At 47.4% G+C, this 26,288-nt stretch overlaps 1 protein-coding gene and 3 long non-coding RNA genes across 9 annotated transcripts in view; 2 read left to right on the forward strand and 2 right to left on the reverse strand.

The window, feature by feature from the left end:
- Positions 1-684, reverse strand: part of LOC121091295 — a 32,315-nt gene extending 31,631 nt beyond the window's left edge. For 2 of the 3 annotated variants that reach the window (XR_005828885.1, XR_005828886.1), the window contains exon 1: positions 459-684. This is a non-coding gene — a long non-coding RNA (uncharacterized LOC121091295). The remainder of the gene's footprint in view (positions 1-458) is intronic. The other variant, XR_005828884.1, reaches the window with a different exon arrangement.
- Positions 685-846: 162 nt separating this feature from the next.
- Positions 847-23,633, forward strand: ANP32A (acidic nuclear phosphoprotein 32 family member A). Of its 4 annotated transcripts, none has more exons than XM_040600826.1 (9): positions 849-1,037; positions 12,045-12,535; positions 16,743-16,892; positions 17,043-17,165; positions 18,637-18,754; positions 19,060-19,140; positions 20,703-20,800; positions 21,941-22,001; positions 22,204-23,633. In XM_040600826.1, the coding sequence occupies exons 2-9, from the start codon at positions 12,452-12,454 to the stop codon at positions 22,263-22,265; spliced, it is 777 nt and encodes a 258-aa protein (XP_040456760.1). In that variant the 5' UTR covers positions 849-1,037; positions 12,045-12,451; the 3' UTR covers positions 22,266-23,633. The 4 variants fall into 4 exon arrangements, with proteins under 4 accessions (XP_040456759.1, XP_040456758.1, XP_040456760.1 ...); XM_040600823.1 differs by having other exon boundaries at positions 952-1,037; positions 18,637-18,835; positions 19,042-19,140; XM_040600825.1 differs by lacking the exon at positions 19,060-19,140 and having other exon boundaries at positions 847-1,037; positions 18,637-18,835.
- Positions 1,410-2,820, reverse strand: LOC121091296. The gene is made up of 2 exons (XR_005828887.1): positions 2,126-2,820; positions 1,410-1,546 (listed from the first exon to the last, which is right to left on the reverse strand). It is a non-coding gene; the product is annotated as an uncharacterized LOC121091296 (long non-coding RNA).
- Positions 3,164-4,333, forward strand: LOC121091298. Its single transcript, XR_005828888.1, has 2 exons — positions 3,164-3,327; positions 3,531-4,333. It is a non-coding gene; the product is annotated as an uncharacterized LOC121091298 (long non-coding RNA).
- Positions 23,634-26,288: the final 2,655 nt, after the last annotated feature.

Genomic DNA, 26,288 nt, shown 5'->3' on the forward strand with positions numbered 1-26,288 from the left:
GGCCAGCCGGCCCCACCGCTTCATCCAACGACTGGACGTGAGCAAAGGCAGGAGCGGGCTTCCGAGAGACGGCAAGGCGCTGGTGACACCTTCAGAGCCGCGACAAGCATCCCCCAGGAAAGCTTTCCAGAGAGGGAACCGACCGACCCGGGGGTTCTCCGCACAAGCGCCGCCTCCCCGCCCTACCCCTCTCTGCCCGAAGCCCCTTCAGCCCGCTCGCCCGCGGAAGGGGCACCCGGAGCGGCAGCACCCCGCGCTGACCGAACGCCCGCCGCCCGGGGCCCGCGGAGCTCCCCGGCAGGGCAAGCCGGCCTGGCCTCGCCTCCCCTCACGGCCAGCGCCGCGCTGAGGAGATCGGCGCCCCTCCCCCGCGCGGCGGCCCGCCCGCCCCGCGCTCTCCCCCGCCCCGCCGCCGCCGGCCCGCGCCATTCCCCGCGCTCCGCCGCCCCGCTCCGCACCTTTCCCTCCCTCCTGGCTGCGCGCCCCTGCCCGGGAGGCTCCGGCTCTAGCGCCGCTCCCCGCCCCGCGCCTCGGCGCCTCCCCCCCGGCTCCAGCAGGCGGGGGAAGCGGAGCGGGGCGGGAGAAGGCAGAGCGCACCCCAGCCCCACCGCGGAGCCGCCGCTGCTCCTTCCCCATCAGCCACCAGCACGGAATGATCCTCCGCTCCCAGCCGGGCTGTCCCCCTGGCCGGCTGCGCCGCTCCCCCATTGGCTTCCACCGCCCCTTGCCCGCCCCATTGGCTCCGGCCTCGCGTTGCGGCGCCGCGGTTGGCGGGGACGGACGTCAGTCAGGCCGGAGCCCCCGGGAGCGCCCGCCTCCGCAGTTATCAGGTTAGTGTTCGCCGCGGTGCTGGGGCTCGGGATTCCGAGCGGAGCTGGTTGAGCCCTCAAAGTCCCTCACCGCGCTGGCTTTGGGGGGGTCTCCATCGGTGTCACTGCACGAGCGGAGCCGGCGACAGCGAGCGACTCCCACCAGCCACGGACATGGACATGAATAGAAGGATCCACTTAGAGCTGCGGAACAGGACGCCCTCAGATGTAAGCAATGCAAAATAATAATAATAATAATAATAAAAATCCATCCCACATTATTTTTTTTGAGGGGGGGCGGGGGGGTGCATCCCAGCCCCGCGGGGGGAGCGGCGGCGGCGGCGGGGCCGCTGCTGCCCTTGAGGTGCCTACCTGTGTGTGTGTGTGGCCGTGCACCCCAATTTGGGGGTGCCCGAAGGCGCACGCGTTATGGTCTAGGGGGAAACTAGAGGCTGCTCCTGAGTCTGCCGGTGTGCGATGCCTTCGAGGGGGCTCGCCGTGCATTAAATAAAAATAAGTTGGTGCTCCTCTCTCAGCGTGTTTAGTTCGCAAATATTTGTACTGGGTGCTGGGCAGGGAGAGGCAGACAGGGACTGCGAGTGAGTTGCAAATGGTTTAGTTTAAAGTGCGTCTTCATTTCTTTGCAGTGATCAGGCAAGAGAGACTGGGGAGCCATATTTGTAACTTTGTAGTCCTCATGAACGCGCCCTTTCTCTCTCTCTCCCTCTCTCCAGATGCTGAGAAGATAAAAGAAAAGAATTTTAAACCAATGCTTAGCGTTTTTGGCGATCGGGTATCGCCGCCGGTAGCGCGAGCGTTGAATAAAAAAAATATTGCAAGAAATAAACGCACTCTCCACCCCCTCCATCCCCACACACGCACAAAAAGGCTGGATGTGTGCGTGTGCGTGTTTTTCTCTCCCCCCCCCCTCCCCTTTCCTTCCCCCGGGGCCGGACTTCAGGTTGTTGTTCCGCGTCTCGCGGAATAAACGAGAGAGAGAAAAAAAACTTTGTCAGGACGAGGGTGGAAAAAAAAAAAAAAAAGGGGGGGGGGGGAGAGAGAGAGAAAAAAAAAAAAAAAAAAGACCACCCCAACCGAGTCGGCAGCGGGGGGTGCCCGGAGGCAGGCGGGGCCCTGAGCCCGCTCCGGCGGGGCGCGAACCCGGGGCTCGGGGAGGCTGAGGGCAGCGGCGGGGAAGCCCCCTCCCCTCCCCGCCCCGCCGGCCCCCGCCAGGCCCTTGCATAATGGCCGGGAGGGCGAGGTGCGCCCCGGCCCCGCGGAAGACGAACGGGAAGGGGAAGAAGGGGCGAACGTACCTCTCTGGGGGGAGGGCGGAGGCAAGGCGGCGGGACGCGGCCCCGCGGCTTTTCGGTGGCCAGGCGCGGTGTCCGAGGGACAAAGGCGGGCAGGTCGATGGAACCTGCTCTTTAAAGTTTAAAAACTCCTGGGCGAGGAGGAGGAGGAGGACGGGGGGGGTGCGGGGGGAGGAGAGCTCCCGCCACCGCCGCGGCACACGCCGCCGGCCCCGGCGGGCGGTGAGGCGCGGCCCGGCCCGGCGCAGAGAGGCCCGCGGGGGGCTCATTGTTCGGGCGCGGGGGGCACAATGAGGCGAGCGGGGCCGGCCGGCTCGGCCCCCCCCCCGCCCCGCCGGGCCGCTCCCGGCCCCGCGCTGGCAACGCCACACCGCAAGTAGGACGCGGCGCCATGTTTTTTTCCTCTCTCCCCCCCCCCCCCTCCCCCTTCCTCCTCTTCCTCCTCCTCCTCAGCTGCGGCGGAGGGAACGGCTGGCGGCCCTGCCCGCCCCACCGGGCCGTGAGGGGAGCCCCGCCGGCCCGGCCCGGCCCGCCCGCCGCCGGCTCCCGCTGTGGCGGGCCGGGGGGGTAGCGGCGGTGTGGGGAAGTGCGACATGAGGCGTTGGCGGAGGGGGGCCTTCCCGCCGGCACTGCGGCTGCGGCGGCGGGGCCGGGCGGCGGCGGCGGAGGGGCGCCCGGGCGCCCTCTCCGACATGACTGCCAGCCGCCGGGGCTGCCATTTTGTCGCCGAGCGCGGGGCGGGAGGAGGCTTGTGGCGACCGCAGCGGGACGAGCCAGGAGGGTAAAAAGGCGCCGTCGTCCTTCTGCCCCCCCCCCCCCCCCCTTTTATTATTACTTTTAGTCATTATTTTTTTATTTAACCCTACGGGTGCCGCTGCGGGCCAGGGGAGGCCGCCCCCCCGGCCCACCCCTGGGAGCGGGCCCCGCCGCCGCGCCCGCCCGGGGCAGCGGGGCCGGGCCGGGGTCCCCGCGGCGGCGGGAGGAGCTGGCCGCCCCCGGGCAGCACGCCTTCCTGGGCAGGGCCCGGCGGGAAGGTAGGTCTCTGCTTTTGGGGCTCCTTTTATTTTTAAGTAAATTTTTTTTTTTGTGTGTGTGTGTGTGTCCCCTTAGTTTTGCTCGATTTGTCCCTCGCTCTGCTGCTGGAGGTTCACTCACCATTTTAAACACAGACCTACGGTTTAAAGACCTGATCCAGCATGTTTTAGGTATAAACTGGTGGTGTGGGTTTTTTTTTTCCTTCCATGCTTGGGTTTTGTTCCGGTTTTGCTCTGTTATAGCTTATGCTAGAGAAAGTTGAGAGAGATGTGATGGGGTGGGGGTTCACTGTTCCTCAGCAACTCGAAATCTGCAGCAGTTCAAAGTAAAACAAAGCTGCTTTAACCTGTCGCTTTTTCTTTTTACCTGCTAGCCTTTGACTCTGTCAGTGAGTTAAGTGCATCAGTCCTCCCAAGGTAGCGAAGGCAATCACCTCCGTTACAAAGCCAGATCTTCCTGGCTTCCTGCGAAGCGGGATAGAGATGCCATTTGGGAATGCTGTTCTGCTTAGAGTCCGCTTTGTAAAGACCTTGATGACAGATGTGCACACGTGCGTTTGTGTCGTGGAGAATTAAGCGTGTGGTTTGAAGTCTGTTTCTCTGAAATGCCTGTTAAAATAAAATTTAGCTGAATCCAGGTAGCGCTTCAGCTAAAACACTTGGAACTGACGTTTAGAAGCAATTCTCATGCCAGTGTCATTTATTTACAGGTTTTAGTAAGTCTTTGGCCACAAAGGGGATGGTTCGGTGAGTTGTTTCCATTAGTCCCTGCTTTGATAGGTAGGCAGTGTTTGTCCTCCTGGGGGGGGATTGTTATTTTTGAACTTCTAAGTGTCATGTAAATAAATCTTGGTGAAAATAACTGTGAATATACTTGTTTGGGAGCTTCTGCCCAGTATGTACTTAAGTTTTGTGGTACATCTTACATTTACTATATCCTGTTGCCAGAGCCTACAGGATCAAAACTTTGTAAATCAGAGTTAGATAGGATGTTGATAAGGTGTTGTGGTTCTTTCTGAGCCTATATTAATATTTTATATTTTGATCTGCTTAATACAGTCCTTCAGTAGAAGGCCATGTGCTACTGTGCAGCTGAGCTAGCTACTTTGAGCTGTTAAGTCATATAATCCTGTAAGGTAACATGTTGACTAATAAAGCATAATGCAAATGTCCTGAAGTGGATTGTATAGGAGCCATCTCTTCCTTTCCTTCTTCAGCCTCTATTATTTTGTTGGTTTTGGTTTTTGGTTTGGTTTGGGTTTTAATTCAGTCCATTTTTATATGAATCCAGTGTTGGTGAGAGGTCTGGGGTTTTGGTGCTTGAAATCTGTTTTATCTGTGGGTTGTACAGCCAGAGTTGAGCTTGCATATCTACTTTCTGCCCAGATATTTCAACTTTTATCCCATAGCATTTAATGGTCACTCATAGTAATGCACTGGCTGTAGCCTGTGTCACTTTGCTTATCTTACCAACATAGTTTTGTACTATAATTAACTGCCTGCTAGAAATGGGCCAGGTGCAATTATTTCACATAGGTTTCCTCCAGAACCATCAGCTGGTAGTGGTGTAACTGCTGACCTCGCAGAGGGCTGCTCACCCGGGCACACTTATGGGCATTCTTGTTCATTCCCATCGTAAACTCTATTAGTAAAATGCAAAGACTGTGAAACAGGTTCAGTACTAAGGCTCTGAGCCAAGTGACACGGAGGTAGGTTTTTGAAATCATGCACAAGACTCATCTCTGCTTTACAGCTGCCACTCCGGTTCATTTAGTCTGAGGATTTAGTCCTTTATCAGCTCAAAATTATGACAGTGATAAAATACTGACTGTAACATTGAATATTTCTCACCGTTCTTCTGGATTTCTTGGTGTTGTAAAACTTATTTGACAGTCTGATTTCTCTTTGGTTTTCTGTGGATTTTTAACACTGAAGGGAAATGTGGTATAAGCATGTATACAGTCTTCTTTCAAATGAGGAATATTAAAAAAAAAAAAGGTGCTTTTCATCCAGCTAGTTCCTTGTTGTGATACTTGCAAGAAGAGTAAAGAGTTTAAAGTGACACAGATCATTTCAAAGACCTGTGTTTAAAAAAGTATTTTGGTCTTGCATGTGGGTGCAGATACATACTTTTTTACTTTCCCCAGTCTGAACAACCTCAAAATGGGAAGGGGATGTGCTCCTAGGTTTGAAACACAGTGGAATAGGATTGTGTCTGGGGCAGCATGAGGCCAGCACATACGAACTCTGTGCGGCGTGTGCAGGGTATTGTGGAATTTTGCAGACTTGTATCACTTAACCACTTACGTAGCTGACAGCAGGGTGTAAGTGTACGAAGAAACAGCTGTCTTTTTTGCAAACTTCTCAGGTTTGTGTAACAGCTAGTTTTCATGGCTCTGAATTTCCAGATGCAAACCTGGTAAATGAGTGTTCTGTGGGATGGATGGCTGCTCACCTTGGAGGAACTGCAGCCCTAAAAAATCAGGCTGGAGAATGGGTGTGATGTGTGAGCTGTCCTCACTCAAATTTAGACTTGTTTCGAAGCTGACTACTGGGCTGACCAGGAAAGTGTTTGGCAAATTCTCTTCTCTTAACCTGGACCAAGTTTTAAGCATATGAAAGGAGCTACACATGTAAAACTGAAAAACACTGGTATACAGATCTAAAACGTTGCCTAACTTTCCTGTTTCTCAGTGATGCTGCTAGAAAGTAACAATGGTAGATTTTTATTTTTTTTTTAACCTGCGACTCTTCAGGAATTCCCTTTTGACAAGCAATATGTAAAGTGCAGTCACGCTTACAAAACTTTCTGTATGATTCAGGTTGTGTGTCCAAGTACAAGCTTGATAAAACACATTAAGAGAAATAGCTGGGGTTTAGTTGATGTAATTGTGTTGTAGTCGGTCAAGAAACACATCTGAAGAAACAAAGGATCTTGTCCTGCCCACTAAATGAAACAAGTTGTTGAAACAATGAAAAAATAAAATGCTTCTTAGTACAAACCTCCTAGGGTTAAGCCTAGCTGTTACAATCCATCCTTGCGGCAGGATTTGTGTGCTATGTATCAATAAATAGAACATACCTTTCTGCTGTAAACGTATGGCAAAAACTCCTGACTGTTTCAAGGTACCACTAATCTCTTGCAGAGATTTAGGACTTTTAAAACATTTTGTCTTTTGCTGTATTTAAAATACTACTTTATCTATGAGAGTGGTGCATCTTTAAATGTACCATTGAATGGTGGCACAAATATCAGTGGTTGTTTTCTTCAATATTTACATCCTGTAAGGTTAATGTTTACTTGATTCTTCCATTTCATTCATTCTGTGGATTACTCCCCCCATCCTCCTGCCACAAAGGTATATGTCTTGGTAAGTTGGAGAAGCTTGAAAATTAAGTACCAGACCCACGAAACATGTGGGTGCTATGTTTTGGATGCGTTTAGAGTGAATTAACAGTAAGGGAAGGTTACAGGAGTAGTTCTGGTTTGCCCACCAGGATCCTGGCACCTCTGGGATCCCAGTGCTGTGGCAGGGAAGGAGCAGGACTTGCCCCTGGTGCTGTGAAGGGAGGAAAGGAGGAAGGGAGGTCCTCTCCTTGCCACCCGCTGAGACAGGCTTGCCATTTGTGGAGCGCGTGATGGCTTTCAGCAGTCTTGATTGACAAACAGTTCAGCTCGATGAACCAAACCCTCTGTGTCTGCAGTGAGGTACAAGTCTCGGGTGGGAATAGAGAGCAGTGATGTTTTTGTTGTGCTTTGGAGTGATGGACACTTCTCAGCTATTTATGTGACACTACTGGACTTGTTCTGCATATGATTTTTTCCTGTATCCTCTCCTGCTCTGCTATCCTTCAGACAAAACAGCTAGTAAATACACAGCCTGTAAAATTTACTAGGTTGCTAAAATCAGTCCCAAAGCCCTTGCATATGTAAGCATGACCTTTGAAATACTTCCAAAAAGAAAAAAAAAAAAAAAAAAAAAAAAAAAAGCCTGAGTGGTTTGCCTTTACACCACTGTGTAAAAGTTGTGCTCTCTATTGGAGCACTCATTTGTCCATCGACTTGGTCTATTGAACAGTTTCCCTTCAAAGCCATAAAAAAAGCTAGGAAAAGCTTATCTTTTGCAAGTACGATTTGCCAGTGCATTCTATAGCAGCTGACATCTTCAGAGACTGCTTTCCATATTAAATATGCAGCTCTTAAAATTAGTCTTCATTTAAATGCAGTGTTTCTTTTTTATGTATGTCTCTACATCAGTCCTTTGTTGCTGAGGGCAATTCAGAGTACGTGCAACTGAACAAACTAAGCGGTTCAGCTAAATGCTTAAACTTTCTAACTGCAAAATTTTTAAATTAAAGGTGCAATGCAATCTCCTGTTTTGCTTCTGTTTTATTTAATAATAGCTGGCAGTGAATGAAAAGCACTTTGAATGTGGTATGAGGCACTCTGTTTCTCAAACAGAGAGAAAGCAAGACATGGAGCTGAAGTGACCCATGCAATGTCACCCACCCCAGCCAGGACAAGAGCCAAGTGCTCTGCAGTGGACGATACCCTCTGTGGAAAAGAGGGAAGCAAGCAATTTTAATGTGAATATTAGAAAAACATTTAATGCAAAGATCAAGCAATTTAATTGTGTATTTGAAACAGCCTGTCTAAAGAAATATTTGGAGTTTTTACGGAGTTACCATGCTAACAGTGGAAACAAACCCAAAACCTGGCTCTATGCTTTTGAATGAAACAGCTTTCCATGTCACTAGAGTGTGTTCTTGATTTATTAATTAGTGTGTTGCTTGTGCATATGGCTATACTGACCCTTGTAAATGTGTGGTAGTATATTTATGTGACTCATGGGGTTTCTTTGTTGGGGGGGGGTGTTTTTTTGAGAAAGGCAATGGCAGATTATTATTTCTGGAAGTTTTTTAGTACTGGAGGTGCCTCATAATTAGATAGCAGTGTAAGAAGTAGTCGGAATTGCCAAGTCTCATCTGCCACTTATGTGTTTCACTTGGACCTTTAGTTACTCAGAGAACAGAGCAAAGGGACATGAAATTAGTTGGAGCCATATGTATTGCTCTCAGGGTTTATAGCTATGCTATGTAAAATATTAAGAGGGTAAAAAAAGTAAATGTATTGATACTGAGCCAGATTTTTTTCTGAACTGTGCAAGCCGCCTTAAGCTGTCTCTGAACACAGAGCAGCTTTGATTTAAAAAAAAACAACGCACATAACAACAACCAAACAAATAAAACAACAAAAATTTCCCGTCTCTCCTCCCCTGCTCCCTTTCCCTTTGCCAGGGTTGAAATGATAAAGGGCCCACTCCATGCATGCAGAGTGGCCAGCAAACAGAGGGCGCGAAGTGTGCTCATCCTTGGGAGAATGAAGTGAAACAGAAGCCCAGCTTGAGGGGAGTTTGAAAGGTGTCTTTAAACTCCTATTTTACTGCATCACGTTGAACTTGGGTACAGCAATGTAACAAGCTGCTTGAGTCTGGACTGTGACAGATGTGCACAGAGGTGCCCATGTTGTCACTGGATTGCTTTTGGTCCCTATACAAATGTTTTCATGCAGTTCCTTGGTTGTACCCTCGAGTGGAGTAAATCTGAGTTTCTTCATCATGTGACTGTTGGATCAACTACATTAAATACAAAGCGCTTGCTAGGGTATAGTTTACAAACACAGAGTAAACCTGTATGAGAACCATGTCATTATAGTTCAAAGACGGTGGTATTAGGATCTGTGCACACCCACACGTATTGGTGCTGGTAGTGAAAAATACAAAGGCACCAAAACTATATTGACATGGTGCTGGAAGTTCAGTTTTGGGCTTCTGAAACCTTCCGCTGATGCATTTAAAAGCGTTGGTGGGAGTTTCCGAGAAAGAGATGCAGAAGAATGAAAGTTTGGTGGGGTTGCATCATTTTGAAAACCCCTAGTTGAATTTTGAGGTCAGGCAGTAGTTTCATGTGACCTTGTTGCAAGAATTTAGAGTTCCAGCTTGGTTGAGTGAGTATAAAATAGGCAAAACAGCTAGCAATGGAGCGGGTTGCCGTTGAACCAGGTTGCACTGAAAGCTGGTTTTTTTTCAGCAGTTGTGGGTTGCAGTGGAAGGGGCCAGTTGCAGAGTGCTGGTGGAAGGGCCACCTGTGTTGGGGTGTGGGGAAATCCTGTAACCTTCAGCCTGAACTGCTTTGAAGTGCTGACAGACACCTGCCGTTCAGCTGTGGTGAGGCTCTGTGCTTGTACCTGCTGTCTGTAATGCTGGTAACGGAGCACTGCTCAAAATTACAAGGTATATGCGTTAATCCCAGCCAGTCCCTTCTCAGCCGTCGGTCACTGCCTCTGCTAATACAGCTCTCAAGTAGTCGGTGCTAGATACCTTGCCCATATCTCAAGGGAAATGATTTGTCTTATGTGGCCATTTTTTGTATAGCGCTTCTCCCTGCCCCGGGATTTGCAGATTCTTTGCCCAATGTGGTAATGGCCAGAGCCTGTGCAAGGTAAATGGCTGTTGGCTGACTAGTTAAGACAGGTACTGCAAATGAGTTAGATCTATTTATTTCATCTCAGATACTTACAATAAAGCCTCGAAGGGATATATCAAAATCCAGAATCACATGTTTGTTTGGTAAGGAAAAAAACTTTCCTGCCGTCACCTGCAGTTGGTGCCTTTATTCTGCTTTGCTTTTTACTGTATCTTGGGGGGAGGAAGAAGATATCAATGCTCTTGAAAGTTTCCCTTCCCTGTTAAATTTAATTCTGTTTGTGGCTAGATCCTCATCCCTGAACATCTCTACTGGGCAGTGCTGAGCTGCCCAGAAGGAGCAGCAGAGGATTGCTCCGCTGAAGGGGAATCCCCCATGGCACCAAGCCAGCGTAGTCGATGCCACAGCACCTGCCTTCCTCCCCTCCCCTGCCTGTGGGCAGCATGCCAGAGGTAGGAGGGGGTACAGCCTGAATGGACAGCGCTCTGGCAAGCCTGGAAAGGCTGAAGAGCTCTTGAGGTCCGTCTTAATTGATCTACAGCAGCCCAGCAGCTGCTGTAATTGGGGCTAGAGATAATTCTGCACTCCTCTTTCCATCGCTGTTTTCCACCAGGAGCTGAACTTCGCATAGCCTGGCTTTGCTCTGTGTTTATAGCACAGGGGGCTCTAACACAGCTGAAGATGTGTCTTGGATGCAAGGTCGCAAATGGCATGTGGTGCTATCCTGTTTTTTTTTAAAAAAAAAAAAATAAAATGGAGTTCTTCAAGTTGTTTACATTTTGGTGATCATCCTAGAGTAGAAATTGCATCATGTCTTCAAGCCTTTGGAGCAGCTTTGTTAGCCCAAGGTATTAAGTAGGCTGTTCGTTCAAGCATCTTTTGGCCTAGGCACATTCCAGATAGTATCTGAAATGTAAGTTCATGCAACATTTATCTCCTCCAGTAGTAACTTTGGAGGAAGCTTGTAATGTGAGCATGGAGAACATCATATCCTCACCATCACAGTGGAGCTAAGCATGAATGATGGGCTCCCTCAAGACTTGGGCATTATCTTGAGCCTTGTCAAAGCCATGTCTTCCCCAACAAATGAGAACATGGTGACTGTGGAGGAGGGCTGGCTTCTCTTAAACTTTGCACAAGTCGAGTGGAATAGAAATGTATCGTGACCCATTTCTGCTCAAGGATCCCCAAATCTGCATGCCTATGGATCTAGAATTCAGTACAAGAACTAGGAGGACACAGGTCTTGGCAGTCTGGTTACAGTAGACAGCAACAGTTGTTCTTTTCTGTGGAGTGATGCAGGGCTTTGTATGGACTTTCGAGACCAAAAATCTCCCAAAGACAGAAACCCAAGTGTCTTCAAGAATTGTTTGTGCGTCTGGGAGAGAATAAAACTGTCTCTGCTTTAAGAAGTAATTTCAACTTCACTTCCGCATACTACAACAGGCTTCCCTTGCTCTCCCTTCCCTTCTTCCCCTTTCCCACAGCTCTGCTCTCCTCCAAATGAGGTTTCCATTGAGTTAAGAGGCATGTCTCTCCATGCTCCCCCAGATCATTTGGTTGGGAGCAGTGCAAGACAGAGTTAACACCCTCATTTTTACCTGCTTTTTTCAATAAAAATGCCACATCCTAGGATATTCCGGTCCTAGGGTACCATACACAATGTACACTTCAAAAGCATCTGGTTCTTTGTGCTGAAAATGAGATGTTGCAGCCTTTGCTGTTCCTGCTTGTAAAGACAGAAGAATGGTATTTATACATGTAAATTTGCCTTTTGTCTTTTTAAATTGTATTCGCAACTGTGTCCTTTTGTCACCTTGTTAAGCTTTCAATTACAGACTGGGATTTGGGCACCTAGTCCCAGTTAATGGATCTCCCTGCCCATGGGTTGTAGGCTTTCTGAAGTAGAGACTTTGGCCTTTTTATCTGTTACAATGGAAATGTAGATGAAGGTTAAGGTGGTAACATGTGTGGCTTAATAGTTGCTTGTGTGTAATACATTCTGTTGGCTGTGTATGTGTTGGTAACTCAAGAGCAGGGTCTGTTCCAGTGAGGCAGCCTGCACTGGGAAAGGGAGGCAGGAGGAGGTCTGCTAGGTACTGTGCACAGCAGGCAGGTCCCAGATGTCACTTTTGAGGACTCCCAGGAAATCTGGTGGCTGCTGGCACATGGTTGCCTGTACTTACCCTAGGAATAGGTTAGAGTCTCACAGTAGACCCCATGGCTATATTAAGGGTGTTGTATATGCAGTTGGGAACACAGCTTAATGTAGTAACCATACTAGGAAACAGATAAGAGTCCCTGGTTATCAAGCAGGCAGTAATGTAGTGTGATGTCATGAATCGTGTAGAGATGCAGGGGATGCTGTAATCCACGGTTAACTGTGTAGCATGCGTTAACAGAGATGTGATGTCATGTGCTGAAAGCGTCTGGGACTATCAGAAATAGAAACTGAGACGGCCACAGGAGAACAGGTCCGAGGGGCATGGCCTGAAGAGTTTATTGGAGAAGCAGCAATCTCTACTTGCTTATGTGTGACTGCTGAAACGTGAGGACTGATAGCAGCAAACCATGGAGCAACGCTCAAGCAGAAGTACACAGACAACCAGGAAGCACCTGCTTGAGCAGATGGCACCTGCTGAACGGGGGAGAGGGGCAGCAGAGCCTTGAGCCACCCCAGGAATGCAGAGGACAAGGCAGAACAGCAGGCTGGGCAAGAAACGCTTGGCAGTTGGAGCTATATGATGTGTAATATCCCTACCCAAGCACCTGGCGGTGCCTTATCGTAAATGCTATCGGAGACGTGGGTATGTACTATAGGAACCAGCCTAGCCACCTGGGTGTTAGGTTTTCTGCTAGACGTTTACCTGCGGGTGCCACCTTAGCTGTTCAGGTGAGTATCGCGGGGTTATTTGTGGTGGTTGGTTATCTGTGCTATGTTGTTCGTCCACTGTTTCTCACTATGTAGCAGGTTTTTGGGAAGGTAAGTATGGGTCATGCGGTTTGTCTTGTACTTTTATTAGTACTTACTCCAATTAGTGCTTTGATTTGTTTATGCATTGTGGCATAGACAGCGATAAGGTTAACAATATACAACTTCTGCTAGTTGTGTCTTCTTGTCTTTGATGCAGTGAAACACAAATTAGCTGAGGGCGCTTTCTCCCTTAGCCTCTCTGCAAATGTGTTCGGATTGTGCTCCCTAATTCTCACTGCTCACCTGTGTGTCTGTAGTATTACAGAGACTGCAGCGTGATACAACTAGATTGGTTCAGACCAGCTTGAGGCCTGCTCATCTGGTTCAGGTGTGTAACAAGACTCAGAAAAGGGTGCTTGCCTGGGCTACCTGCATCAGGCAAAGGTTTATTCTGTGTTTTAGTGACAGAAGATGAGGGAAGAAATGTAAAAAACGTAGTCTTGCTGTGTGTTTTCAGGGAAGTTCAGTAGATGTTTGGAGAGTGATTCAGGAGCTCAAATTTTCCTTAAGATTACAAAGACTTCTGAAAAACAAACAGGGAATAGGTTTTTAGCCCTTCTGTCATATGTCTGTGGTAGTGAGCTGTTTTAGATGGAATGTAGCTTTACTAAGGTCACCTTTCCACTTCTCCCTCTCTGTATACTGACACAGTTATGTGCTTACTAACTGTCAGGGTTGTAGTATGCCTGGATGAGGCCCAACATCTCAGAAGGGGACTAAGATTTGAGAAGAGACCTCTGTGCAGCAGCCGGCTAGCTGGAAAAGTGCCCCATTAACAACCCAGAGGGGCCTTGGGGAGCAATGCCCTCGCCCAGGGGGGATGGCGTTGCCTCTCTGGTTAACTGCAAAATAGCAGCTTCTTAAGGAGGAGATGGCAAGTCAGAGTGGAAGGGGAGGAGAGTGGGATGCGGGGTGGACAAGACTGCAGGCTGAGGCTATGGGCAAATAGCTGCAGGTGATTTTAATACTTAGCAAAACTGACTAAGCTGGTGGTAGTTTCTGCTGGTTGTACTGTATGCAGGAGAATTGGGTACAACAGCAGCAGTGAGCGTGCACGTGGCAGTGAAATTGGGAGAAGCCCCACAAGCCCAGTTCATCCTTGTTTTGCACGTGTGTATTTTCTATGGGATTCTAAAACCTCTAAGAGCATAAAGCCATCTTAATTTTGATTTGAATTTTATTTTGTGCAGTCACATTCTTTCAGAAGCAATCCAGTGCATTAATGTACCTCTGACCACATAAGCACCAAAATTATGTTACTGCGGTTGCGCTTGTGGAGCATTAGGAGCCTGTGCTCTGCTGTTTCCTATATGAGCTCCTCAGTTCAACCAAGCTTTCTACCACTTGCAAACCTGGTTGGTTTTATTCCATGAGAGCTTCCCCATACCTTTGTCCAGTATCTCTGTACTGGGCACAGCAAAGAAGAGTTCTGTATCAAAGTTTTCTGCAAAGCGGAGAGGAATCGGCAGTCTTGCCCTAAAAAGAGCAAACTAAAAGTAGAAGCCAGTTGGCTCTTCTGCTGCCATATTAAACTATTTTTCTTCTGCATTCAGTGATATTTCTAGCTCCTGTCAAATCTCTTCTCTACCCCTGAGGAAGCTTTGTCCAGTTCTCTGTTTGCTGCTTCTCCACCCTGCCCATGGGGAGGATGAAGGGATGGATGTCCCAACTCCTGGGGCAAAGGCAGATGCCGTTTCTTTCTCAGTGTGAGGTTTAGGTGCTGCTTCACTCTGTGCCTTTGGTCTGTCTGCTGCATAGCTTGGAGCCAGAGCTGACTCCCAAGTGCTGGCTGCTGCGGCTGTGAGCATTTTCCCTCCCTGAAAACTCCCTCCCGCCTTGCTTCATCTTCCTACGAGTGCTCTTGCAAACTTCCTTTGCAAAGAGAATAAGGCAAAAAAAACACAAAAACAACAACAAACCAACCCATGCTCTGCAAAGCACTAGCTCCCCAGCATGGGGAGATCAGCCCCTTTCTGCGGAGAACCTCCTCTCGGCAGCGTGGTGCAGCCATGCTCCTCTGCCCTCCTCGCCCTGAGACGTGTCCCTAGGTGGATGCTCAGATGAACCACCTCGCTGGCCAAGGGAGATAACGGGGAGGCAGGGGCCTCGTGTGCTGCTGGGGAAGGACACAGATAATGGGGAGATGTAGCTGCTATACATTCCGGGCTTAGGGTGGAGCTTTTTTTATTTTACTTCTTTCCTCTCCCCCTCCTTTTTTTTCGGGGTGGGGCGGGAACTCATCTCTGTGTGTGTCTGTGTGTGTGTGAAGCAGATGACTGAGAAAAGTGTGTGTTTGTCCCCATATTGATCTCACTGGAGGTTCCTGATACTCAAGATACTCGTACAGTAAGAAGATAAGCATGTTTGCCTTTAAAATGGCTTTCTTGCTGTCTAAATTTCAAAGCAAAGAGGATTTTTCTGTAGTTAGTTTTTGGGGTTTTGCTTCCTTCTTCCCACCCCCCAGTGGAATAGATATATGTGGGATCAGGAGCATTTCACTCTGGTTTCTTCTGACTAGCCTAAAATTCTTCTGGAAGACTTTTGTGTAGTCATTCCCTATCATAATTCTTCTAGGAAAATTGTAGAGTCTTGGAAAATGTATTTCCTGTCTAACGCTGATCCTCCTACTCTCAATGAATCACTTGTACTCTCGTGTTGCTTTGGGCTGACTTCCCTATTGACTTCAGTGCCTGGGATTTAATTAGAAATCTAGGGATGTTATTTGGAGCTATAAAGCTACATAGGATTCTTCTCTGTGCAGCAGGATTACAGTAATAAAAAAAATTAAGAAAATTAAATATTTGCATATTAACTGTCCTTGGTGTGAACTGAAGAGTTGCTTCGTGTTTCTGCATACACCATTCTTGCAGACTTCTTTTGATCCCATCCTCAGCGTAAAGCAGCACACCTTCCCTTTCCAAACCCCTGAAGAAACCTCATGCACAGGACAGGGTCTGCAGAAGGCTGGGTTTTCCTGGGTGTTTTTTAGGGGAGAAATAACCCCCAGAAATTCTCTTGTTGGTGTGAAAATGTATGGGTGTTCCCGGAATGGGTGGGCCCTTGCTATGGGGTCACAGTCCTCAGTGGCAAAGCTTCCCCAGAGTGTAGGAAAACTCGCGCTGGCTGCTAAGGCACATGAATCCTCTAAGGCTGAGTTGGTTTTAGGGTGAAAAGGAGCAGTTTTATTCAGGGTGGGGCATATTTAAGGGCTCTTTTGTGTTGATGTGGTTGTTTTGTGTCCGTTGAAGATAGCACCAGCAAAAAGAGCCGTGCTCTGTTTAAAACCATCCACAAAACGCTGCAGGCTGTAACTTGCTGTACCCACCCGTGGGACTGCCCTGCTTTGGCTGTCAGGCAAGCCCTGTGCTGCTCAGGCCCATGGGGACATTATCTTTGCCTCTCTCCCTTCCAGCCTCCCTGCCGCAGCAGGACAAGGGAGATAAGGGGCACACTGCTGCAGCAGCAGCTGTGCTTGCTGAACCTCCCCTGCCAGCATCATCTGACACATCCCTTCTAATTCCCCAAGAATCCATGGATATCTTCCCCTAAAGTACTGTCATCAAGCTGCCCTAATGAGGAGGGGTGAGGGTGGGCTCCAGCAAGACCCACTTTAGGATCACCAGTACCCTACTTTAGGTTTCAGGAGCATCTGAGCAGTGATCTCTCCATGCTTGAAAAGCTCAAATAATTTTTTGCACGCAGAAAGAACCTATTTTAACAGCTGATGGTACATTGTAATAGCACATGGGTTGTACGGAGTGTCAGAGTTGTAGGTTAGTTTAAAAATAGGTTGGTTTCCTATTTTTTAGAACACTTACTCCTTGCGTTTAAAAAAGATGATGCTATTTCTAAGAACCAAATTGGTTAAGCCAGGATTAATGTTTACATTGCTTATAGAACAACACAAAGGTAGCAGTTCAAGCAAAGCCAAATAATTTGTATTTCTGGGACACTGCTAACCGTAGCAGCAAAAGTAGGGATCAGGTACTGAAAATAACCTATTGCATACTTGCCAGTTTACTGGAATACCTTTCATTTTTGCCTGATCTGTGTCATCCTTTGCTTGTGAGTGAAATCTTTATCCTCCATGCAGGACGTCTTACATTTTGCATTGTTCTCTTTCCAGGTTAAAGAACTCGTTCTTGACAACTGTAGGTCATATGACGGCAAAATCGAAGGCCTTACAGATGAGTTTGAAGAGCTGGAATTCTTGAGTACAATCAACGTAGGCTTAGCCTCAGTTGCAAACTTACCAAAGTTAAACAAACTTAAGAAGGTAAATAAAATGTCCTGTGTCATATCCCTCCCTCTTTGCTGTATGCCACGTGTGTAAAATAGTTGTTTGTATAAAAACATAATTAGCTGACCAAACTGTCTTATGATACATGTTTGCACTAAAACCTCAAGATGTTTATGTGCCTTTTAGCTCGAGCTAAGCGACAACAGAATCTCAGGAGGACTGGAAGTGTTGGCAGAAAAGTGTCCGAACCTCATGCATCTAAATCTAAGCGGCAACAAAATAAAAGATCTCGGTACAATAGAACCTCTGGTAAGTTGGTGCCGTACAGGGTGAAATCAACCCCTGTTTTGTGATGAGTGGAGGCATTATGGGCCTGGAAAGTCCGAAGGAACTTGCAGCGGAGGGGTGCGAGGGGCCCAGCCCAGCGCCGGGCGTCGGGCAGCGCTGCCCCGGGCTGTGCCGGCAGCGTGAGCGGCTGCTTCCCTCTAGTGGCTGCTGCTCCGGGGCCGGGCTGCCCCACGGGCACTGCAGCCTTTCCACCCTGGCGTGGAATGCCAGTCTGTCCCCCAGATGCTCTTCCTGAGCTCGGTGTGGTTTCCCTGAAGCACTGGGTCTACAGTCACCAGCCACCACTTCTGCCAGGGGCGTGGAGCGCGCTGGTGGTGGTAGGGGCCAGCTGCAGCACCGTGTGCTTCCATGCTGGCTTGTGGCAGCTGTGCAGAGGTTGCTGAGCTTCCAACTGACTCCTGCTGGTTTCCGTTATCTCTCCTGCTCACGGCCCTTATACTACTTATTTCAAGTGCTGAGGTCAAGTTTGTCCAGTGGTGGTTCCAAGAAGCATCCAAGTGACAGTTCTGGTAGTGCTGTTTTCTAGGTTTTGGTTTATGTGCCCTTTGCTCTTCAGAAATGAAGTTTTAGCTCATGCTTATTTCACAAATACTTCCTCTTAAGATGTTTAGAGGAGCGGTTCTCATCTTGGATCTCCTTTCCCCCAGCAGAAGGGGAAAGCAGAGCTCTTAAACTCATGTAGCAAACAGATGAGAGGGAGGATCGTAACTGCTCCCAGTTTCAGACTTACAGTTCTCTTGATGTCACCGTCACTCCGCATGCTAAACTCCAGTAGGGAGGTACTTCATAAGACTTGATACAAATCCTCAACTGCTTGTGCTTTTATTGTTAGTACTTTAAAATGCCATGGGCAATGCAGACCAGCTCATCCTCCTCAAAAAAACCAAAAAAGAAACAAAACCCAAAAAAATATTAAAACTGGGAATTTAATTCCTGTTCGGTTTCTATGCCTTTTTTCATTTTTCCAAATGCTATGGTAAAATCTGTTAAATTTTTAAAAATCTCTCTTAGCAAAATACATGTGTCCAAAGAATAGTCTGTTTCTTCTTCTGCTGAAAGTAGTAATTTAAATATACCTGACTGCTGACTCCAGGTATCTTGCATTGTGCTTTTGGGATAACTGACTGGACTACCATTTATTCTTAGCTTGCCCCCTCACAGCATGTATGATTTTGCACCATTGCCTCTTTCTAGACTTCAGTCTTCTACTTGTGAGATGCTGAACTTGATTTTCCACTCTCAGATACTAAAGCAGCAATGGCCAGGCATTGCAGATTTCTGTTCCACACCAATTTAGTAGGAAGAGACCAAAATGACCCTTTTGTCATGGGTAGCTCTTGACCACATTAACCCTGGCTGCTGTTGCATTCTCTGCTTTGTAGCGAATTATTGTAACACTGAACTTCAGAGACTTTTTGTTTTTCCTTTGCAGAAAAAGTTAGAAAACCTGAAGAGCCTAGATCTTTTCAATTGTGAGGTAACCAACTTGAATGATTATAGAGAAAACGTATTCAAGCTCCTCCCGCAACTCACATACCTCGATGGCTACGATCGGGATGACAAAGAAGCACCGGACTCTGATGCAGAGGGCTACGTGGAGGGCTTAGACGACGAGGAGGAAGATGAAGATGGTATGTGAATTATGCTACTTAGTGTACGTAAGTTAAAAGATCGATATGCTGCCTAGTACATTTTGCTTCCAGCTCTGACTTGTTGGCAAGAGAAGGGTGTTCTCAGCAGCTCCTTCCTGACTGATGTAAAGGAGAAGTACCTCAGTGTCCTCTGAAGGAACGAGGGGAAAGGAGATGGGCAGGGCCTGAAAGAGCTACTTTCTCAGTCTTATCTCTAGTGAAAGATCGGGATGACAAAGAAGCACCGGACTCTGATGCAGAGGGCTACGTGGAGGGCTTAGACGACGAGGAGGAAGATGAAGACGGTATGTTAATTTGTGGTACTTGGTGTACGTTAAGTTGAAAGATTGATGTGCTGCGTGGTATGTTTTGCTTCCAGCTCTGGCTTGCTGGCAGAAGGGTGTCCTCAGCAGCTCTTCCTGACCGATGTAAAGCAGAAAGATCCTGGTGCCCTCTGAAGGAACAAGGGGCGAGGAGATGGGCAGGGCCTGAAGGGGCTGCTTTTTCAGTCTTCTGTCTAGTGAAAGGTGGGGAGTGAAAGGGTGGGAGAAGAAAGGGGCCAAGAGGAGGAGTAAGACACTGAAAGACTTCAGGGAACAGTACACGCCAGGGGGTGAGGACAGAAGGCAGAAATGGGTAAGAAAGGATGGTGTGCACACGCTGCAGTTTTCCAGGAACGGTACGGTCAGGACAGCATGGGCAGTTGTGTAGGGCCTGATGGAGAAGGGAGAGGTGGAGAGCCAGGTTGGGCATAGAAGAAAACAGCTGGGTCGAGGAATTAAGTGAGGGAGCCATGGCATTAACAGGAGTTTGTAGCTGCTCTGTGAGATCAAGGAGAACTAGTTGAGATCAGGCAGAAGAGAGGAGAGTGTACATATTGAAGTCTGCCTAGAGCAAGCTCTGTGAAAGGCACTAACAAAGCAGCAAGCAACTTTTTAATGTTAGGAAAACACATGGTGGGTTCCATGTGCAGTAGGTGCGGTTCTGCCTTCCCCAGCAGACTGCCCTCGGAGGCATCAGTGTACCAGTTGGATGAGTATCTGGCTGAGTTTGGGGAATTTGCTAGACTCTTCAAACCCAGCTGCACAGCAAAAGCAGAATAGCTGGACTTGCACTTTTCCCTCGAGTGCTGAATGTGAGTGAGCTCTGGTGAGAGGGGCGAGTGCTGCAGCAGTGCCTGGCAGAGTGGTGCATTCAGCCAGCAGCACACAGGTTCTCATCAGAGCACAAGTCTGGGCCTGCATTCAAATGCATGAAAAAGCTCAAAAAAACCCATTCCTGCAGCATGGAAGACACTTTCTGGTTTGTTGCTTGGGCTAAGTTGCGTTTAATCTCTTTCCTCTCGTGAAAAAGAGATTGCAAAGCCATAAGATGGATGATGTGTGATCCGTTTGTATTGCTCTGGCAGTATATAAAGGCAAGGGGTGTCCCTTGGGGAGGGTTCCCAGTGCATGGTTGGCTTGTAAAGTTCTGCTCTATCCCTGGTGGGAGCAGATGGACACTTGCAGATGAAGAGCTGCAAGCATCCTATGGGCTCAAAAATGCATATTAGTAGTGGGAACCGGAGCAGCTGAAGCTAAAGCACTCTCGAGGCTGCAGTGACTTACTGCCAAGGCCCCTGCAGCCCTAGAGCAGCTCAGAGCATGGGTGCAGCTGCCACACTACCCTGTCACTGGGTTAAAGAGGCACAGGACTGCATCTAGTAGCCCTGCCTAGCAGCTGGAGAACTGCCTTTAATACAGTACTGCCCTTAAGCAATGCTTTCAGTTTGCTCCTTGTGGCGATAGGAGGTCAGATCTCAGGTGGCCACGCTGAAAAAAAAGTAAACTTTAAATGTCTGAGTGGTTAATCTTGTTTGGCTGTACAGAAGAGGAGTATGATGATGATGCTCAGGTAGTAGAAGATGAAGAAGACGAGGAGGAAGAGGAGGAAGGAGAAGAGGAGGATGTGAGCGGAGAGGAAGAGGTAAGGATTTAGGCAGTTAATAATGGGTGTGGAGTGAACGTGCTGTAACTGGGAATAGTTCGGCAAGAAATGGACCAAATATTAGAGGCTTTTAGTACTTGAAGCACGTGCTTGCCTTTTTACTTGAGAAGCATCACAGTGGGGGGTAGCTTTGAGGCGTGCCTGTCTATGAGCCAGCTGCCATCTAGTGACCATTGACATGAAATCATTCTGTTTATTGGGCTGGTATCAAAACTACTATCAGGAATGTCTGCGGACATAGTTTGTGGGTTCTTAGAAGGGCTGGGGTTACAGCCTTCCTCCAGACAAGAGAGTGGTATGTGAATTACTGACCCTGTGCTCTCAGGGCAAGGTTCCTCCTTGGGCATGTACCTTGTGGTTGTTCAGGATGCTGGAATTCTTAGCGTAGCCCAGCTTCTGTGTGTAGTTGTGCTGAGCCAGCTACAGTCTGCTGAGACTTTGCTGTTGGCAGAATCACTGGGATGGGGCTAAAATTTGACTGTAAGAGGTCGTGTTATCTGTCCTCTGGCCAAACAGTCTTAGATCCTTAACTGCCACTCCTGAATGGTCAGCCTCTTCTCAAATGGTCAGCCTCTTCTCAAAACTGGCAGTAGCTCCTCAGGCTCTGGAGATATCTGTTCGTGTTTTAACCCTCTCTGCCCCTAGACCCATAGAATCATTTAGGTTGGAAACAGACCTTTGAAATCATCAAGTCCAACCATTAACCCAGGACTGCCTAGTCCATCACTAAACCGTGCCCCTAAGCACTGCACCTACTCCTCCTACTGACCAGTCACCACGTTTTACTAAACTGGGGTCATCACAACAGAATTTGCAGCAGCGTGTCAGCGTGAAGTACAAAACCATTTTCTTGCTGAAGGCTTGAAGCTAGAAGTGGCTGCTATGATTGCTTGTGATTTTCTGCAATGAAACTTGGGCCAGAGTCCAGTTACACTGTACCAAAAAACCGCACTTATATAAGTGCGTGGGAAGTGTCTGCCTTTTTGTTTGGTTTTTGTTTAAGATGCTTCAAGGGCTTTCTCTCTGTTATAAAATGGTGTTGAATATTGCCAAATTGTGAAAGGTGCTGCACTGAAACTGACTTTTTTAATCCTTTTTTTTTTTTTTTTTTAAATCCAGGAGGATGAAGAAGGCTACAACGATGGTGAGGTAGATGATGATGAAGATGAAGAAGAGCCCGGTATGGCAGCAATCCAGTTTTTGCTAGAGATAATAATACTTGCTTAAAAAAGTTAAATTACCATTTTCTAAAAAGCAGGCTGTTTGTATGCCTGCTCTTTGATAGCAAGCCAGTAGCTAAAGTAGAAGCTTGTTGAACTTGTTCAACTTCTCAGCAGCATGAGGGAACACTCATATAATTCAAGTTGTGTTTTATTTTCTAGATGAAGAACGGGGACAGAAGAGAAAACGAGAACCTGAAGATGAAGGGGATGAAGATGACTAAACTGAATAACCTATTTTGAAAATTTCCTATTGTGATTTGACTGTTTTTACCCTGTATTTCCCCTCCCCACACCCCCAACCTTTTTTTTTCTTTTTCTTTTTTTTTTTTTTTTTTTTTTTTTCCCTGATTGTAATGTTGCTGTGGGAACGAGAGGGAGAAGCAGACTGGGTGGGCAAGGGAATAAAATACTATTTTTACTGCCACTCCTCCTCCTATTCATTTTAAATTTTTTCTTTTTGTTCCCTCTCTTAGTCCCTGTAACTGCAATAGTAAGTATAAACCAAGTGGTAATTTGTTTCTTATTATCGGAGTGGATAGTTTGACATCTTTTTTAAAAAAAAAAAAAAAAAGACAAAAGAGTTTCAGATCAGTGGATGATACCCCAAATACACATACTTTGTTCTGAGACAGCTCAATAGCATTGGTTGCTGGGATTTTTCCACCACTGCCAGTCACTCAATACATCGTAAGCATTTTTTCGGGGGATGCTGCAAATTTGGGCAAGGCATCCTTCCACAGCAACAGGTGTGAGAATGGCATATTGATAAAGTGATTTCTTTGTTGCCTGTCCGTGAATGACTGCCATTTTCAGCCAATGCTTTCCCTGCTTTTGTAGGTACCTTTTATTTTGCTGTTTGTAAATAGTGACCAAATGTTTTTGTTGGTTTTTTTGGGGTGTTCCTTTGGATCTGGTTTGTGGGGTGAATTTGCAATCCCCGCCCCCCTCCCCTCCCTGCCCTGTGTGTTGTGTGTTTTCCTTTCTGTTTGTTTTTGGGGTTGTTTTTTGGTTTGTTGGTTGTTTTTTTTTTTGGCTAGGGTATAGCCAATACACTGAAAATGGCAGGCATTTAAATATATATATAAATATATATAAAAAGTGTTCCTAATTCCTGAGTTACTAGTGAAATGAATTTGACAATTGTAATAAAAAAATGTTTCAACCCTTTTAAATAAGGTGTGTACTATTTTGGTCTGTAATATATAACACCTAGTCAATTTTAAGTGATGAGAAACTACTTCCACTTGTGCTATATACTTTGAAAATTTTTACAAACCTAAATACAGGAGGCAGTTCAGCATGTAGGGTAGGAGGTTTCTTTTCATACACTCAAGCACGAGATACTAATACAAAATTGTATTTTCTTACCTAGTGGAAGTCAGTAAAATGACTGAAAATGCCTAGTGAATGTACAGTTTTACTTTCATATCCCTCTTTAAAATAGCTTTAGAAGTGACTTGTATTTCCTAGTCAATATTTCATCTGTATAAATACATTTGCAATAGTTTTTTTTTTTTCCCAGAAGAGCCAAACTTTTGAGTTTTATGTCTGTTTGTCATTGATGAATTTCAATAAATCTTTTTATACAATTTTTTCTGTGGCTTATTTGAGTAAAATGGGCCACTGGGAAGGAACTGCATACCTTTTTAAAAAGGCATTTACTAAGCTATTCTGGTAAATTCCCCGATATTTTTAGTAGCTTGATGATACGTTTTGCTCCATAAAAACTACTTGTAGACATGGTTGGGTGACACCAAGGGAGAGGTTGTGGCTTTAATGCAAATAATGGTATGCCATTTTTCTTTCAGAATGCCGGTTTCTTCTGTATTACCAGTACGATTGTTGCGGTAAAGCGTGTCCATGTCTGCTGTGTAACCCTGTCCCTATTTATCCAGACCTGGAGGAAAGTGTTCTTGATTTCCTTCGTCTGAGCGCAGTGCTGCGGGGCGGGGTGCGGGTGCTGGGTCAGTGTATCTAGGAGCTTTGGTCATCTGAGGCAAGGGCTGTCTGCTGTGACTTACTGCCAGTCCAGAGCTGAAGTCTCCACCTTTTCCTCTCTTGTGAATGCCTTGTGTGTTGAAGGGGAAGGCCATAGCAAGTAGCATATTCTGTGTACTTAAAATTCAGTTTCTGTGCCGTGCAAGAGCGTGAGAAGCCGTGGAGGATCACCTATTTCTTCTCAACTGGATCTCTGTGGGGAAAATAAAAGGTTTTTTGTAGGTGGGAAGCTGCACAGTTTTGAAGGGTTTGTGTAGGGTGGAGTTTTTTTGTTTGTGTTTTTTTTTTTAAGAGGAAATCCAACTGGGCAAACTGCTCCCTCCCCAGACGGGATCTGCTGCTGTGAAACTGAAACTATGAACTGGCAGGGCAGGGTCAGGCTCCTGCAAAGCAAATCGGGGCAGGACCCGCGGCTGTGGAGCAGCAACCCAACCAACCTTTGCGTCGCTCTAAACCAACTTAGTTTAAGACTGCAGTTCGGCTTTATTCTGGGCAACGCAGTTTTCCAAAGACACAAATTTTACTCGAGCCGCTAGAAGGAATCTGCAGCGACTGGACCTGACTTTTCCTGCACAATGAGCCTGTGTCCCCTGAAGACGCCCAGGTGAGCATCCCCTTTGCACGCAGAGGATGCAGCAATACCCAGCTCACACGGTGATGCTGAAGTGACGTTTGCTTTAACCGTTGTCACCCATGGGCGCTAGCAAGCCCCGGCTGGCTAGCAAAGCAGTTTTACCCTGGAAGCATTCAGAAACCATTCAGCTGTTGACCTTGTGTGAGCAGTGAGTGGCCCAGGTGTCATCGAAGTGGCTCAACTCTTTATACCATTAATTGCTTCGGACCTTGCTTTGGAATTAATTAGTTTTCCCAAAGAAAACTGCAGCAGTAAGACCTTTGATACCCATGCCTTTTATTTACTGCTTTCCCTTTGAAGGAAGAGTCCTGTTTGCCGCCCAGTTCTGCCGAAGCGCTAATCCCGGGAGATGAGAGGGAAGCACCGAGGCAGGTATCTGATCGGCGGCAAGGTTTTGCCTGCGTGTGCTGGGAAGGGGGGAAACTAAGTGACTTCTGCCTGCCTGCTGCCACTGAAAACAAAACCCGAGGTTTGCCCAATGTGGTTAATTCCACTGTTATTTCATGTTTCGCAGTGTGTAAGTACAGTCTTGTCAGGCTGAGAACCAAGGGCTTGTTTTCCTGAGTGCTCTGTGTGTATGTAAGTGCTGGCTAAAGATACTTAGCAACTTACCCTTGGCAAAACCCCAAACCCCAGTATTTTATAACAGTTCAGCAGGAAAACCCAGGTAGAAATACTGTCAGAAATGACTAGTGGGAGAGTTCAGCTTGTTCAAATGCCAAGTTTTTGAGTCACTTTGCTCTTTCTGCTCTCGGTTTGCCTTCTAACTACCTGGCAATTTGAAGAGCCCTGGCCATGCAGCAGGCTAGGGCTGATGGATCTGCCTGGGCAGGGACCATGGGGATGGAGCTTGGTGTTTTCCAGATACCAAAACTATTCTCTTTTGTGCATTCATCCTTGAGTGTAGCATGAAACTCAGCGTTATCTGGAACTTGACAGGTGCTGGGGAAAGGTTCTCCATGGAAAAGCAAAGTCCTCCCATGTTAGACAAGTCCCCAAGAGTTTGTTCCTGGGATGCTTTACGTTGCTTTGCTGTCCTGAACCTGTTTTAAAACTCAGACCGCCTGAAATGTGCTGCTGGGGCTTTCCAGCCTCGTTTGTGCCCCCTCTTCACAAACCCAACCTCTCCTGCGCTGCTCGGGGTTGTGCAGCGCCTGTCAACGGGCACGTGCAAGCCGGGAACAAGATGCTTTTGGTCAAAATCGTTATGTGCCAAGCTGAACAGAGAGGACTGCAAATCCACATGGTCCTAACAACATAACGGCTTAGGTGTTTGCATTTCTGGCACCCTCGAGGACAGCTGCTCCTCGGCTGATTTGATAATGCACTCTTGTACCTGAACTATTTGTGGTGGTTGAAGCAAGGGACAGAACTCTGCTGAAGGTCAGGAAGGATTTCTAAGCCCAAATGATTGTCAACATTGTCCATTGAAACAGGAGGTGCTAACTGCTGGCTCTGGTAAGCCAAGGCTCTGTCTGGACTCTGCAGCAGATCCTTCACCACTAGTTTTGATGGTATTTCCTTAAAACTTATGAATTTGTGATAGTCGGGGAAAGCTATTCCTTCATCCCCTTGCCCAAGGTGGGGCCAGTGAATTGCTTGACCACAAATA

Source organism: Falco naumanni, chromosome 7, assembly GCF_017639655.2.
Source record: "Falco naumanni isolate bFalNau1 chromosome 7, bFalNau1.pat, whole genome shotgun sequence".
Taxonomy (NCBI): domain Eukaryota; kingdom Metazoa; phylum Chordata; class Aves; order Falconiformes; family Falconidae; genus Falco; species Falco naumanni.